Source organism: Limulus polyphemus, unplaced genomic scaffold (assembly GCF_000517525.1).
Source record: "Limulus polyphemus unplaced genomic scaffold, Limulus_polyphemus-2.1.2 Scaffold324, whole genome shotgun sequence".
Taxonomy (NCBI): Eukaryota; Metazoa; Arthropoda; class Merostomata; order Xiphosura; family Limulidae; genus Limulus; species Limulus polyphemus.
In genome coordinates, this window is record NW_013665934.1 from 483,129 (window position 1) to 501,773 (window position 18,645).

Sequence of the window (18,645 nt, forward strand, 5' to 3'; positions counted from 1 at the left end):
GATGATGATGATGATGATGATGAGATGACGTTAGAAATTTTAAATTATTAGAAAAATAGCAGTTTTTATAATCTGATTCTAATGTTTGCATTAAATTGTCTAGATAGAGGATTATGAATCACTTAGAAAAAAAGAAAGTATTTGTAATAATTAGTAATTATTGTAATTATTTCAAATAACTTCAACTTTTCGCAGTTCTTTTCCAACAAACATTCAGCAGAAAATTTTCACTCCTAGTAAACTGTTTCCTCGCCCCCACCCCCCAGTAGCACAGCGGTATGTCTGTGGACTTACAACGCTAGAAACCGGGTTTCGATACCCGTGGTGGGCAGAGAACAGATAGCCCATTGTGTAGTTTTGTGCATAGATTAAAACAAACAAACTGTGCTTTTGACTTTATTTTGTAAATGATAAGTCAAGCCTGAATCATAACTAAATCATTAGATAAATAATCTAATCCAAAACAAATGCTTTGGCACTATGGGTTTAAAAATGGTCAACCTTCAAAGACAGTAAAATAGAGATATTTGAAATGAATATGCTTATCAGTGGTGTTACTGTGACTAAACAAAAGATAAATTATATATTGATGAATATCAAAATATTCTTCACAAACTTTATAATCGTGGAACGAATTCAACTCAACCTTTCATATCCCAAATCTCGTGAACGCGGTGTCTAGGTTCATTTTTGATTTCAATTACGCGACAAAAGTATACATATATATATGACACGTTTTGTACTTTTGTCTTTAGTTGAAGTTTATGCTCACGAAAGTAAAAGGCTAAGAAGGACCGGTTCAGGCACTGCTATACGTAGAGTGTAGCAGAGCCATAAGATGACTTTAATGTAGTGCTAACGTGCCTTTTGGATTAGAAATGACTTTTAACATTAACTGCGCCTGTCTGTTTGCTTAAAAACGTTCTCAGTCGGGTTAATGGCCTTAAATCACGAAAGAAGTCTTTAAAGCGTGATAGGCGCAGTACACGCAATCACACTTTATCAACAGTAAACCATGAGCACGTATATGCGTATATACATGTTATATGTGAAACATGTGTTTATATTCCTGTGATATTTTACACAAATTAGCTCAATCACCCAGATCGCCCTTTTGCTTAATTAAACTTAGGCTTTACTAAACCTTAGACAGTTGATACCGTAACCGAGAACTGTGGTTTCTACTAAGGCAAGACTTAGTCTAATTATTTTTCTGAATTGTCTACAAGTAAGATTTAACTCATTCTACGGATTTTGTATTTATTCGTCAAGCTTTTCCATTAAGAGTTTGGAAAAATCTAACATTTCATATACTTATATATATATTATATATACATATATATATATACAAAACACTATAAATATAACATTTCACATACTTATATATATATATTATATATACATATATATATATATATAACACTATAATTCTTCAACTTTGTTATATTTATCTATAGGTGCAAAACTTGTATATGATTTGGTTATATATATATATATATATTTGTGTGTGCTTGCGCGCGCGTAACAATAAAATGAAGGGTACTTAGTAATATTTATATAATTACTAATAAATTTATAATTAAATATAGTATGCTATATGTGTATTTCATATATCTACACGTATGTGCTTTCCTTTGATTGTAACCGTTTTTATGAGTTGTTATTGGGTAGTAAATCTGCGAAATCAGTGCTTTCCGGTTGTATTGAAACTAAATAAATCAAAAGGACCAAACTACTGGTAAATACACACACACACACACACACATATATATATATATTATTCCAGCGCAATTAAAATATATTTAGATTGACTATATATATTATATCTGACATACATTGAGAGAATTTATGTTATACTTCCTTTAGCAAACGATTGAGACAGTGCATTTATGTATAAGCACTCAGGGTTAGCTAGCATAAAAATGTTATCTTTACTACAGTAAAATCTCATAGGCTGCAGGCGTACGTGGCCGTAGTTAAAGTTTTTACATGTTAATTTATCGTATTAAAAAAGCTTTATTTTTTGTTCCACATTTTACTCTCACCATATCTTTAGGGAGTCATAAGTTTCACTGTTTTGTAGATAAGCGCAGGCTGTAACTAATATATTCTTCGCCACTGTAGCAGCATTAGACAAGCAGCCTTGATTTGTCAGACCCATCGATTAGCATCCCTCTACATTGAGACTTGTCCGCAGAGCAAGTTGGGTAGATACAGTGGAGTCGCACGAGGCGTAATTCGGAGCTGCAACTATGACATTTTTTTTTTCTTTTTGTCGATGAAAATCAGCAGCTGTATTATTATTTGGTTGATGCAGCCATAATGTGTTTGTGTGTTTTGTTTTTATATAAATATTTCGGTTTCTTAAATAATTAACACTCATAAAAAATCTCCGTTCTTTGCTCACTATGGTGTCTATGTTTTGATTTAAAATAGAATACTAGCGTTAAATTCTAGAGAACGGTATTTAAGGTGGGAATTACTCCTAAGAAGGTAAAAATATTGTAATTTTTTCGCTAGCAAAACAGGTTGCAATGGTACAGATACGTAAGGTTTGTTTCACTGAACGAACACCAGTCGGAGTAGCGAAGAACCGATCACAATTCCCCTGTTATATCAGTCTTATTAGTTAGGCAAGGCTACTGTAAGACAAATACGGGCTTTCATTGTATCATCTCATAATAAATGACAAAGAACAAAACAGGGATACGGCAAATAAAGCTCATGTGATCCTGAAATTAAAGTTATTCACGGAAAATCATGGAAACTAAACAGGGAAAATAAAGGACAACCGATCAATAAACAAACAAGGAAATTTGAAACAAGAGAAACGTTAACAGGATATACGATGGATGAATAGGCAGAGCAGCTGTAAAGAGCAGGCATTCACCGTCTGGATAAGACAGGAAATGTGAGGTACAAAACTGGTATGATCAAAGGAACTGGTAAAAAACGATTTTCATCGTACCCTTCTTCTCGACTGGAGTTTAAACCGAGTCAAAGCTGAAATTTGTGCGACAGGGGCAATCAAAAAACAGACAGACACATGGATTTAGAAAAAAAAAGTCAATAAAACTATCTGTTAATAATTTATTGCATGGTTTATTGAGTTAGTTATTAAAATCGTAATAAAAGTAATAAATCATCCAGCACTGAGAAAGCTTTGACAGAATATTATCACTTCTGACATTATTGATTCCTTTGTTTTCACACAAATGGTCAAGTCGGACTCGCAATCTGAAGGTTGCGGGTTCGAATCCCCGTCACACCAAACATGCTCGCCATTTCAACCGTGGGGGCGTTATAACGTGACGGTCAATCCCATTATTCGTTGGTAAGAGAGTAGCCCAAGAGTTGACGGTGGGTGGTGATGACTAGCTGCCTTCCCTCTAGTCTTACACTACTAAATTAGGGACGGCTAGCGCAGATAGCCCTCGTGTAGCTTTGTGCGAAATTCAAACGAAACCATCGGGTTGGACCTGGTCACTTCTCAGCAAATAAAGAAAAAAAGAAAAAGTTTGCTTGTCCTAGGGAAATATATCGTAAATACTTAACTAACTGATTCAAATAACTGACAATCGGGTGTAGTCCAGCAAGGTGGATTATACTAGCTAGAGAAAAATAATTCACAAACAATGTTATAGTGCTTAATTGTATTGTCGCTTACGTTAAATGTTTTCACAGACAAACAAAATGCGTGTAGTTTAATCGAGAAATTAGAGGACTTTTCTTCTTTAATAAAGGGTTTTGGAACGTTAGTTTGTTTTAAGAAATATACTGGTTTTTTGAAGAGGGAGTAGTTAACTTACACAGTAGATTGGGAACTGTATTTTTGCTTTTGTCATTGTGTTATATTGGCATAGCGGTTTAAGTGAGGCTTAAATAAACGCATTATTTCTCAACTCAGTGCCCCCCTAGTGGCACAGTGGCATGTCTGCGGACTTACAACGCTAGAAACCTGGTTTCGATACCCATGTTGGGCAGAGACTAGATAGCCCATTGCATGTTTTATTGAAACAGAATATAGCAAAATAACAAATCCAGTGTACACAATAATATTAGACAATCACGTAAAACGTCAAATTTCGTATTTGTGATATAACTGTATTATAATACTGTATATGTATACGAACGTATAGCTGAATACGTGTCATTTTAATATATAAACAAATCCTATACACATTATTTAATATTTGAGCCATATTGCTGTATAAAAGCTACAGTAATTATAAATAACTAGATTGTACGCTGTTCGTTCAAGATTTACGTCTTGCTGTAAAATTGTGTACGTTTCGGAGCTTGAAGAAAGGGATCTCTTTGAATGCGGACAACAACTAGCTCTTGTCAGAGATCCATTATATCTTCAACAACAACAACCACTATTCAAGTGTGGTACTATGCTCTGAAAGCTTGATAAAGGTGTCTTTGGATGCGGACAACAACTAGCTCTTGTCAGAGAGAACTATTATATCTTCAACAACAACAACCATTCAAGTGTGGTGCTATGCTCTGAAAGCTTGAATAAAGGTGTCTTTGAATGCGGACAACAACTAGCTCTTGTCAGAGATCCATTATATCTTCAACAACAACAACCACCATTCAAGTGTGGTACTATGCTCTGAAAGCTTGAATAAAGGTGTCTTTGGATGCGGACAACAACTAGCTCTTGTCAGAGAGAACTATTATATCTTCAACAACAACAACCATTCAAGTGTGGTGCTATGCTCTGAAAGCTTGAATAAAGGTGTCTTTTGATGCAGACGTCAACTAGCTCCTGTCAGAGAGAACTATTATATTTCATATAACATTTACTTTTCGTACATCAACCAAGTAGAATGTTTCAGTAAATTATACGCCTCTGTACTGTTGTGTAGATTCGGTTTGTACTTTAATATCCATCAAATATATAGCAGATAGCACGCGAAGGAGAGAGTTTGACAGATCATCGTTAGAGAAGTCTTATTAAAAATGAACAGAGTTCTGATGCTTTAGCTGATCCAGCTTGTATTGATGGGTGCACTGATTATTTTGAACGGGTACTAGACGCATTATGTGGATACCAACTAGTGAGTTGTTGCGATGTGACACTAATTATCAAGGAAACTAACGTTTTCCATCTTTCAGTGACGTATGAAAAGAGTTGGGAAAGACGTAGGTTGTGCGAAGCACGCAGACATCCTGTCTTATATCAGTAATAAAATCACGTCAAGAAATTAAGTTTATGGTACGGTATACGTAGTCAACTGTTTTGTGTGCATTTTTTAAAGACTTAACTGCGAATCGCATGGTTAGAAAAATAAACAGTTAAGACGCAAAACTATTTACTTTATAGTTTCAACACATTAAGCAATTTTTGCAGCCAAACCCCAAGATGTTTGTAAGGAATTTATTATCAGCTTTCTGAAAAAGTAATTTTTGTGTGGTATTTACTGAAGTATTGTAAAATAGAGATATTTGTTATTAAATATACTCCGTGCGACTCGTTTTTTTTCCCTCCTTTTACCATGGGTGTGATTGTTGAAGAAACTACGTAAAGAAAACACGAACCGATTTATAAAGATATTGCTAAGGTAATAAAACATCTCGTTGGAGATCCTATTTTCATACCCAATATGAAGCCCTTATCCAGTAATTTAGGCTTAATGATTTATTACTCATAAATAAATTTCTGTAGGCTAAGTGACATCTTAACATGCTTTCAAACTAATTAACAAAGAAACCGACATTGGTTTAGTAGTTCTTGTCAGATAGACTATTAGTCGGCTGGGCGTGGCAAGTGGTTAGAGTGCTCGAGCTGTGAACATGAGGATACACGATTCGTGTATCGTTGTACCAAAACGCGCACTACACTTCGTGTGATGGACGCACTATAAGAGTAACAGTCAAACTCCACGATTCGATCAGACAAGAGTAACCCAAGAGTTGACAGTAGGTGTTATTGACTGCTCTCGTTTACAATCATGGACGGGCATGTGAAAATAGCCCTTGCATTACTTAGCGCAAAAAAATTAAAATGTAAACCATAAAGCAAAGAAGAATATTAATCACCATAAAAGTAAGCGAATAAATCCATTCTATGGTTATGGAGACAATGTTCGAATGAAAATAAAATTAATAATCACAATTAAGTACTCTTAGTTTTAATGTCTTAAATTCACGAAACTATAACATTTCTCTTTAAAATATTATCATAGATACATAAATATACGCGATTCTGGTATATGCATATCCAAGTCTTACAACTGGACAAATTTAACCATTTTTCTAATTCATTTCGTGTTTTACTGTTAAATTAATACGGAATATTCTGACTGTTTTTCGTTTTTCTCCTTGTAAAAACTCAAACATTAATACGAAAGACATATGTGAAGTCCATAAACATTAGTTTCTCATCTTCATATTTTTATCAGAATTCAAACATTAATGACAATTCTATCCTGCACATTTTCAAAATAAGTTTGTTTGTTTTTTTCCCCACTTTGATTAAACCTGGAACAGGAATTATCTAAAATCAGGAATGCTTCTTCTTCTTCTTCTTAGCATGGCCAGGTGTTTAGGGTGCTCGACTTGCAATCTGAGAGTCGCAGGTTCGAATCCCCATTCCACCAAACATGCTCACCCTTTCAGCCGTGGGGGCGTTATAATGTGACGGTCAATCCCACTATTCGTTGGTAAAAGAGTATCCCACGAGTTGGCGGTGGGTGGTGCTGACTAGCTGCTTTCCCTCTAGTCTTTCACTCTTAAATTAGGAACAGCTAGCGCAGATAACCCTCATGTAGCTATACGCGAAATTCAAAAACAAACCAATTTTCTTCTTAGAAATTTTAAACTTTTTAAATAATAATTCTTTAAAGCATATTCTCGAAGTTTATAAAGGCTTTACTAACAGTAGATATAATTAATGTTTTAAAAATTGCAACAAATCTTTGGAAGTATTTTATTAATGCTTCAATAGAAAAATAAAATTCCATAACTCAATATTTGTTTGGATTTTAACATGTGTGAAAGCGTAATTTCAATAGCAAACCAATACTTAAGGATTTTTCTAAAGCAGACCATCTGGGAAGAGAATGCTATAAATAAACACGTCTTAAAAAATATAAGGTTATTGACGCGTTGAGAAAAAGCTTTTATATTTTACTTATCATAACCAGTATTTTACCAAATTAACTGCCATAGTTCGAACCCGGTGTAGGGACTGTTATAGTATATAATCGTTAATTTTAGCAATAAGATATTTTAATGTTACTAATATGTATTTCCATTCACGTATTATAATATTATAATTAGACCGCAAACAAAAATATGTATTTATACGTACTTGCAAACACATGGAGTACTAGTTGTTTTTTTCATAGATGAATATGCATGTCTGGCCCCTTTTTCAAGCCCTGAAACTACTTGTATCACCCACCAATTGAAAATGTATTTACTTTATAAAGTATATACTCAGGCAGTTTCCTATCTCAAGTCATTAAATAGTTCAAATAAATGTATTCAGGATAGTCCACATTCAAGCGGTTGGATGTCTGTCTACTTTGTATACTAACACTGAACGATACGTTTCACTACAAGAGATATAACGAGTTCCATCTCTTGATATTTAATATTTTTATGAGAATTTAGTGTATGTGTTCATACACATAGCAAGTTCATTCATTTATGTCCCCCCAGGGATTCTTGATATGAATGTAGCCTATTCAACGTCTTTAATATCATAGGAATGATTCTATTCTTCATCTTCTTCTCTCTTCTGTTGTTTTCATTTTTTTTTCTTTTATTTCTGCTATGTAACTCTTTTTTTTTTCTCAATGGTGCTGATTCCAGATATTCTTATGGGATATTTTTCTTTTGATAACGCATGCGTGTAAATGTTCCATAAACAGAGCCATTTAATGATTATTTGCTGCAGTGAGTTTTATTAATAAGTGTTTTATATCTCACTATGGTAAGCTTAAGAACTTACAAAATTAATTAATTATACTACCAGTAGTAATAAAGTATTACCTGTCTGTATGCATTTTGTCCTTATTTGATTTTTATATTTGTTGTTAAGCACGAAGCTACACAATGGGCTATTTGTGGTGTGCCCATTTTTCTCTGAAACTAAAAACAGAAAATTGGGATACCTATCTCGCTTGTGACAAAGGGTGAAGTTGCTACCAGAAAGAGATGTCTTTGTACTTTTGTTTTTTCCATGCTGATACTGAAGGTTGAGTTTGAAACTGAACATTGACGGACAGTCTGTGAATTGTAATCTCACCGAGAAGACAAGAACCCAACACTTTACGCCATCCAGCCTAAAATTTCCCGAGAGATGAAGAGAACACGATGTGAAGTAAAACTGATTCATCCATTTAAATTCGACTCGTACCATTTCTCGGGGGAACTCTGCCACTTCCTATTTCTAAAATACGTTTGTATCTAGCTAAACCTAAATTTCCCTTACCACATCAATCAAGCCGAAAAAAATAGAATTTGGACCCTTTTCTTGTTTTTATTTATATATATACGTGGTTAAGATTCACTATAAGTAGGACCAAAGTAAATGACTAGAGTAAATAAACGAATTATTTTCGCAATATAAACAGTTGTATTATACAAAGATTAAAACTTATAATATCTCGAACAAATCACATAAAAAAAAGCTTTTCAGTAGGATATTGTTACATTGAAAAATACATGCTTACATGGGTGTGCATAGAGAAATCTAAACAAATAGATTCAAACAGTAACGCTCTTTAGTATAAGTTATTTGGTTTGAAGGTCTTATCTAAACCCAACATTGCCCGTAACAAATGCCTACTGGTTCATCCGTAATGGTAACACATTTCCATTTTATCTAGCAAGCAGGAAGTAAGCGGTTATCTCAGTTATCCTTAATATCCTGCGAAACTTTAGGTCTTTCAGTAAGCTGTTATGCCTGCGTGTTTTACCGAGACAAGATTCTGGGCTTTTATTGAAGTTTTCACTTGAGCAAAAGAAGAAAAAAAATTGAATCAAGGATGGTTTACCAAATACATGCAGTGATTGAAAGTTGCGTTTACAGTTACGTTATTGGAATTACTGAGCGACGTTTGAGTGACAGTATTTATTGGATGAAATGTGCAAGGTATTTTCTAAAGTACTGGGGTTTTTAACTAATACCCTTATACTGAGTGACAGTATTTATTGGATGAAATGTGCAAGGTATTTTCTAAAGTACTGGGGTTTTTAACTAATACCCTTATACTGAGTGACAGTATTTATTGGATGAAATGTGCAAGGTATTTTCTAAAGTACTGGGGTTTTTAACTAATACCCTTATACTGAGTGACAGTATTTATTGGATGAAATGTGCAAGGTATTTTCTAAAGTACTGGGGTTTTTTAACTAATACCCTTATACAGCCGGCTCTGGCATGGCTCAAGTCCTTCAAACGCATCACTCTGTAATAGGTTAAGAAGAAAACACAGTCAAACATTGTATTTGTACTTCGGAAAATTAAAACAACAAATCAATTTAAGCAAACAAGCATATTATAATTTCTTATAAATAAACTTTACCTGATTATAAATGTGAATGACTAAATATAAGTCTGAAGATTATTCATTATTTGAGAAGGTTATGATGTGCTTGCGATTTAGAGTTAAAAAACGGTAATGAGTGACTTGTTCCTGTAAACGGTAATGAGTGATTTGTTCCTGTAAACGGTAATGAGTGATTTGTTCCTGTAAACGGTAATAAGTGACTTGTTCCTGTAAACGGTAATGAGTGACTTGTTCCTGTAAACGGTAATGAGTGACTTGTTTCTGTATTTTCAATAAGTGACTTGTTTCTGTATTTTCAATAAGCGACTTGTTCCTGTATTTTCAATAAGTGACTTGTTCCTGTATTTTCAATAAGCGACTTGTTTCTGTTTTTTCAATAAGCGACTTGTTTCTGTATTTTCAATAAGCGACTTGTTCCTGTATTTTCAATAAGTGACTTGTTCCTGTATTTTCAATAAGCAATTGGTTGAATGATATTTAACTAATCAAGAATAAAATTATAAAAATCTAACATTTCCTTATTTTTTTATGCTGCAAATTTTTATTTTTCAATATTGCTATATGTTGTATAAGATACTTTATCGTAACACATTAAATCTACTTAAATAATTTTGTTCCAAAGGAAAAAATGTTATTTCTTTAATTATAATAAATCTGTCACTGCTCCATTTGATCCCAACTTTGTTTAAGTCTGGAATTTGTGGGTGGATAAAACATGGCAAATTTCAGTCACGGTATTTTTCGTCTCTGTTTTTTTCTGTAGTTAAATCTAAATAAAGTTTTACAGTTTCTTCTGTTTACAGTTGACTTTTCTAGAGAAATATGGATAAGAATACCCGTTTAAACAGACAAGGATCCAGACTACGAAGACAGGAATGGCAGGACTACAGCTCCTCCGAGAACGAAGAACTTGATCCCCAGAAAGATTACTGTTACAGAGAAGATCACACCCATCAATATGAGGATCCAAGGAGTGTTGGAGATCCAAGAAAGCAAGTAGCTGGTAGGTAATAGACTCGTTTAAGCTTCACAGATCTAGCTTTTTATTCATTTTGATATACTTATAAAATAGAGTAAAAAAAATTCAGCATCACTAAAGGGCTATAAAAGGAATATTTTCTATTGTAACTTTCAACCCGAAGTCTATTAAATGTGCATAGAATTTGCCGTTGACTTTTTCAATATCTAACAAAATCTATATGTCACAGTCAGTGATAAAAAGTCAAATTTATGCGTAAATAACAGATTATATATAAATCTATTCAGATTGATAGAAAACTTGTGTTAATTTTAAGGCCCATCTCTCTCTACACAGTATTTTTCTTTCCACAGTTTATATATAGTGCGTTGCATTCCTTATTTGTGAGTATTATCTAGCAACGCTTACTCCCCATAGCACCTGTATTAACTTCTAAAGCTCATTTGCCACATGAAGTTTCTTAGCTTTGTAAATGGTCAGCTAGAAATATTTTTCTATTATTTTAAATCTTTCATAAGGCTTTATTCTCAGTCGATAAAAGACTTGGTGTCAGTGTTATTTTCCACAAATTGTGTACATTTAAGCCATGTTTTAAAATATTCAGAACGATTAAATTCTACATCAAAATTAAAATGGGAATCACTAGGAAATAATACAATGCTAAGTGAATTAAAGAAACCATTATTAATAGTTCCTAAATCAATAAAATGGTGAGTAAACGTATTTCTAATGACATTCTGAAGAAAGAAATGTGCTCATACATTTTTTCATTGCTTTGCAAAAAGCAGACATGAAACAATATGCCTGATTCACTCTGTAAAATTATTACTTCTTAAAAATTAATATATATATATTTAAATATATACGAATATATTTTCTAATATCATTGGTTAACCATTAGTGATGAAAAATTCTAGTCTCAGAAAATGTTCTAAAGTTATTTTTCATAAAATACTCATTAGTCTGGCATTAGTATCGCTCATCATGAGATCAAATGTGTGCAGTTCCAAACTCATAAGAAATTCGAGTATAAAATAAATCTATATTACCTAAACCTGATGTATATCTGAAAAAGCAAAGCACGTTTATTCTTATTAACTTTATTATTTGAGCCAAATCAGTTCCATCTACTGCGTACAATTGTCCTCCCAGCTCGTTTTTAAAACTATAATATTTAATCTGCATCACTACTGCCAACAACCAGGTGGAGCCACCTCCTAAATTTAGCAGTGCAAATAAAACGTTTTGTTGGACATGTTTTAGGTGCAAAAATTACTAGACGTTCTTTTTTTTTTTCATTCCATTTACTTACCATATCCAGTTTTATAGTTAATTCGTTTGTCACTTTACCAGATTATAAAATTTGGTTCTCATAGTTGTTGCAATCGACTTGCTCCAAAAATATTTAAACACTAGCTTTAATTCTACGTATTTCGAAGTTAAGAATACGAGGTTTTGTTTACAATGAATCACAAAAACGTAGACATGCAAAAGTTAAAAAAACCAACAACGTTAATTGAACACTATTTAAAGAATGTTTGCCACATTTGTGAAATGGAAAATTTGAGGACAGCTAGTAAAGGATTTTGGACAAATGCAAAGATTATGAATGGTGATAATTGATGAGTAGTATACTGAAGCTCCTTCTCGATTGAAATTTCTTGATGATAATTAAATCCACCAAGACTTAATAGCTGCAGATGAAGTATCACATGGGATATTAAAATACTGAATGACATTAATTGTTTCTGATGACAAATCTTATGAATCTCAATAGATCGCACTATTATATTCGGATTTTAATTTTAAAAAAAAAAGTTTTTTTTCTTTCTGGGATTGCTAGTTAAAAATTAAATTACAGTATTAAAAAACAATAGACAACAAAATCCTCAACACGAGATTCAAAGGCAAGTTAGAAATATTCATAAACATGCCTCAATTTAAGTTTCGGATAAATCAGGTAATAACTTTTCCCTTTTAGATCATAAAATTAATAACGTAGTTTAATACATTTATCACTTTTTTACCTTTAGAACATATATTTTTCATCGAATCCTGAGACCATGAAAAGAGTTTTGAAATTCTAAGTTATTTTTTATTGAATTATGTACAATCAAAGAAAGTGAAAGCAAAAAAAAAACAACAACAACTAAAAACATAAACAAGTCTACATATTACAGCTGATCCAGGTCAAGGGTTTCAACTAAAAACATAAACAAGTTGACATATTACAGCTGATCCAGGTCAAGGGTTTCAACTAAAAACATAAACAAGTCTAGATATTACAGCTGATCCAGGTCAAGGGTTTCAACTAAAAACATAAACAAGTTTACATATTACAGCTGATCCAGGTCAAGGGTTTTGGTTTCTACCCACTGAAAGAATAAATCTTCCACCCTAAGGGTTTCAAAATACACTGTATTTACTGCTACACAAAGGGGAGGGGGGGGAGAAAGATGTGTATAGGCAGCCCAAAGCTCTTTTGTTCGCAAATAGGTTTATTAGAAAATTAATAAAAGCAAATATATGGAGAAGTTGGGTTTTTAGTAATACAAATGCTTAACTAATGTTTGAATCAAGTCTAGTTAAGTTTACTTAGTTCGGGTGGATAGATTATTTATTGCCGTATTATGTAAGCCAGTCAACAGAAATATTATCTTCACATGAACCAATAAAAATACTCTTATCATGAACATGCATCTCCATTACTATTAAAACATTTATGGGATTCCATCTGGCTTGTTACTTACATCCAGATACATTTTAGCTGTTAACATGTCTAACATTATAGTTTAGGATGTCTACGAGATAAAAGTGTTTGAGCCTAAAATATGAAAAAAGGATTATATAAGATATCAATACACAATGAAGGTTATTATGATGTTCCAGTTGGTAGTTTGTGAGTAGAAAAGATAATTATAGGATAAAATACATCAAAAGGCTTAGCAGAGAATCTGAAGGGGATCGGACTATTTCCAGTAGTTAAGCCTAAATTCGAATATAAATAACATATACTACATATGGGAACCACTGCCGAATATTCAGGATAAATATCTTTATCTTGGTAGTTTTTTAAATCTCGTAACCGTGATATTTTGAAATAATGCATAATTGCATAATTTTGCATAATTAGATGAAACAATAAATGATGAAATGAATGATACGGTTGTAAACTTTCATTATTGATAAATATCGATCTGTAAACGTATTCTTCAGTTTTAGAGAAGATTTTAAAGTTATATATATATATATAGTATAACTAGTGAGTGATATAAAACCAGGATTCTCGAAACATTAATTATTTTATAGTTTCTCATTAGACTGATATTTATGTTTTGAACCCATACGTAAATAAGTACGTAAAGCCATCTTCTCCGGTTGAGCATTGGCTAGATTTACATGTACTGCCCGTTTCCACTGGCAACGGCAGAATACATTTTCATGGCCAGTTACATTAGCCAATCACAGAACAAAATGTAACATAAGACGAACCAGAGATGCCAAGTGAACGTGAGCAAGTCTTCTTACAAACAAGTATCAATTCAAGATTGAGTCCCTTTGTCTGGAGGCAAACATTCAATAATAAATGGGTGATAATTTAACAAACAAGTATCAATTCAAGATTGAGTCCCTTTGTCTGGAGGCAAACATTCAATAATAAATGGGTGATAATTTAACAAACAAGTATCAATTCAAGATTGAGTCCCTTTGTCTGGAGGCAAACATTCAATAATAAATGGGTGATAATTTACAGATTTCTTATAAATGATCAAAATAATGCTGTATTCAAAACACGCTTTGAAAATTTACAGGTCAAAATCTTAGACAATTTGTTTCTGAGATTAGATAGCTTAGAAAGAATCGCAAAACGTGTCGTTGGTACAAAGATATCAGTAAAAAAAAAGAAAGAAATTCGTCAGAATTCCGACTGCTCTTTGTATATTTAACACCTACATTATTATAACAATATTAACGTTACACACTACAAAATTACTTTTGAACAGAAAAAACATTTGGATGTTTTGTGTAAACACGTTTTATTCGAAGGTATAATTATTCTCATTTCCTATTGCTAACAACAATAATATCTATAGTTTTATTTATGCGTTGGTTTAAGGGGAAAATAATGCATTCTAGAATATATGAGCATATAAAACAAATCCAATAGATCGGTTATCCTGTAATAGTGTTTGAAGGATAAATAATCCCTTTCTTTAAAAAAAAAATGTCCATATAACCTACGTATCAACCACATTACCATTTGCTAAATAAACAATATCATGACTGTTTTCTTATGTTTTGTATATACTGTATAAAAGAGTACATTGAACAGAATCGTCTTAACAGAATAAATTCAGATACGCATCAAATCGGTATTTACAAGTGAAACTAAAAATTATTACAATTATCATTATATATTTGAGATATCTTATTAGTGAACTAGAGAATTCGTATCCTGATATGTGCGCTGTGGTACAAATACCACAGTGTAACTAAGTATAGAGCAATAAAATTTCCAAAATTATATACAACTTTTCAGTATCTAACTGACTTTGCATCCAATGTCAGTAACATCCAGCCACTTATCTATCTGTCGCCCCCTAGTGGTTCAGCAGTATGTCTGCGGACTTACAACGCTAGAATCCGGGTTTTGAAACCCGTGGTGGGCAGAGCACAGGTAACTCATTGTGTAGCTTTGTGCTTAATTACAAACAAACAAATCTATCTGTCTGCTATCATATATCTATATGTATCTCTCTCTATTGGTATGGGTTTGATATGATCAGCCACACTTAATCCGGAGGGGATGAATAGGGAGGGGCACCTACCCACTACCTCGGAAGTTAAGGTTCTAGTAATTTAGATTTTTTCCGTTTATTGTCCACTCTTAGTAAAACGAAAAGTTTACTAGTTAGAAATGTTTACATTTATTTAATGAAATGACAAAAACTTTTTTCTCAATCTTTGAAATGCCCTTTTCGAATCCTTTGGTAATTTGGCATACCCAATCCTTGAATCCCGAGTACGTCATTTATCTTTGAAGATATCTTTAAAGAATACAATGAATAACAGAAATAACAGTTAATTTCTATTTGGAAAAACAACAACAAAATCTCATCAGAATTATGTAAAGTTCTCAAACCATTACTAAAAAAAAAACAAAAAAACATTTACTCGAAGTAGGCTTAGGCAAACAGTGTAACACACAGTGTGATTAATAGAAAAGGCAACGTAGTATCCTAGTTATATGATTTACTTGATAATCGTAATCAACTACCTAATAATTCGGCATAATCTGGATTAACCAGACTGTCAATATAAGCTGGAACAACTAGGACTTATTCAAGAAGTTGATTCAGTCTGTTTTACTTTTCACTGAACACGATAAAGAAGAAGTAATATGTAAAATGTTATGAATTTATTAAAATAATCCACGGAAAAATATAATCACTAAATAAAACTCAAAAAACTTATAACTTCAGGAGCTGAAAGGTCACTATTTTTGCTATTTCGTTGATCGTACGAGTCGGTTCAATGCAGTCTGTTTGACTTGCACTTTTTTGTCTGGGCCAACAATAAGGATTATTGACGTTTTTGGAAGAATGATTTCCTTGTGTTCGCACACAAAAGAGTAATTCAACATAATCTCAAACGAAATAAACAGAGTAAATTTAAGATGTCTGCACTGATCTACCTATTTCACCTGTCTCTGCCATCATTCACTTCCGCATTTAAAATTCTTTCTCTCTCAATGGATCCATTGAAGCATTAGCGAAAATAAATTAGGTTTCATGTAAACCGCTTGGGCTGTATATTATTAAAGTTTTGCGTGCCCTCCCGCTGTAGAAGTTTCCTGGCTCTCCACCCTCCAATTATATAGAATATGAATGATTACAACTTCGACGCAAGAATACACGTTGGATGTGCAGGTTCACCCTCAACGTCAGATGACAGCAGCGCAGGGGATCATGGGGTGGAGATGATGTACAAGGATTTATTCAACTAAAAATCATGAAACAAATTGTTTGATTTCGTGATTGGATTTCAAAAATTTGTATATTTTTGCCCAGACAGTAGTGGTTTCATAAGGGTTTTAAACCACGATCATATATATATACTTTTGTTTCTATAAGAATTCGGAGAAAAGCGAGGTAACAATCAAATGCTGCCCCTTTTTTCCGACATCATAATCTTTTGGTATGTTCACCTTAGTAACTTCTAAACCAGACATATAACTGATTCACTTTAGTTTAGTTTTATGACGGAAATTACTTTATCACAGTTGTCTCATTTCAAACATTAGCGGTGGGTGGTGATGACTAGCTGCCTTCCCTCTTGTCTTACACTGCTAAATTAGTGACGCCTAGTGCAGATTGCCCTCGTGTAGCTTTGCGCGAAATTCAAACCAAACCAATCAAATTTTTAAGCATCGTTGATCTTGAGTCTTTTGTTTAAAACGCTTTCATTTTCGTACCACCCATTTTTTTCATCTTTGTTTACAGGTTTTGTTGACATTGTATAATATTAGTTTGTGTTTAAGCGAAGCTACACGATGGACTGTCGGCGATTTGATCACGGCGGATACAGAAACCCGGATTTTAAAGTTTCATTGTTTTGAATTTCGCGCAAAGCTACACGAGGATAATTTCGCTAGCAGTCCCTAATTTAGCTACTCTTTTACCAACGAATAGTGGGATTGACCGTCACATTATAACGCCCCCACGGCTGAAAGGGCGAGTATGTTTGGTGTGACGGGTATTCAAACCCGCAACCCTCAGATTGCGAGTCGAGCGCTCTAACCACCTGGCCATGCCGGGCCGGATTTTAAAGTATAAGCCCTTAAGTTTACTGCTGGATCAATAAGGGCAGCCTTGTAAATAAATGTCTAATCAAATAAGAAAAGAGAAACATGGATAAAAATGGTGATGCGTCTACTTCGGTGAATATAACGATAACAGCGAAACTCCACTTTCTAAACAAAACAATCCTTCGTCTTATTAACTTAACACTGTACTAACCGAATTTTATTTTCGTTCTTTTTTCTTTTTTTTTGGTTTTCAAAATAAAAGTATAAGAATTTACATGATTTCTAAACCTTTAAACGATCTACGGAGTTCTGATAAGCCCGAAAATTGTTCAGGATTGAAAGTGCTACGTCTGAAGACTAACCATTTAAAATATGCAAGTGTCCATCTTTCTTCACTACAAGGTATATATGTTACTTTATCATCAGCTCTTATATGTATGCGTATTGTGTTATCTTGATTTCAACAAACTAATTATCTGGTTTCAAGTTCTTTTCAGCTCTTTCTTTTATCACTTATCTTATATACTGACAGAACCAATGTTTAGTGAATCAGATCGTTTAAAGAAATATCACGTCAGCCGTTCGTTGTCAAGACACTTGACATTTCCTTGTTTGATAAGTCTTGGTTGACGTCTAAAACGTTCTTTCTTTTATCGCCGACATAAGCTAAACATATCTTTGTTGCTTCAAGACTTAAAACGTTGTTAATTAAAATAATTTCTTCTCGAATTTAATTAAGTAATTCCTTTTGCAAAATTTATCGGAGTAGATGAAAAAAAAACGATAACACGAAAGAGTCTAACTTTGTGATAACTTTTACTTTTCTCGAAGTTGAAATTATTTCTGTTCTTCATCATGCTATTTCATTTTAGACATTCTGTATAACAACAAATACAGATAAGTTGAAATTATTTCTGTTCTTCATCTTGTTATCTCATTATAGACATTGTGTATAACAACAAATACAGATAAGTTGAAATTATTTCTGTTCTTCATCTTGTTATCTCATTATAGACATTGTGTATAACAACAAATACAGATAAGTTGAAATTATTTCTGTTCTTCATCTTGTTACCTCATTATAGACATTCTGTATAACAACAAATACAGATATGTTAAAATTATTTCTGTTCTTCATATTGTTATCTCATTATAGACATTCTGTATAACAACAAATACGGATAAGTTGAAATTATGTCTGTTCTTCATATTGTTACCTCATTATAGACATTCTGTATAACAAATACAGATAAGTTGAAATTATTTCTGTTATTCATCTTGTTATCTCATTATAGACATTCTGCATAACAACAAATACAGATAAGTTG

At 32.9% G+C, this 18,645-nt stretch overlaps 1 protein-coding gene across 1 annotated transcript in view; it reads left to right on the plus strand.

The window, feature by feature from the left end:
• The window catches only part of LOC106457388 (teneurin-m-like), a 229,851-nt gene that overhangs the window by 91,800 nt on the left and 119,406 nt on the right, over window positions 1–18,645 (plus strand). The window contains exon 2 of the mRNA XM_022383293.1: window positions 10,334–10,533. Within this exon, the coding sequence (XP_022239001.1) occupies window positions 10,353–10,533 (181 nt within the window). The 5' untranslated portion in view covers window positions 10,334–10,352. The remainder of the gene's footprint in view (window positions 1–10,333; window positions 10,534–18,645) is intronic.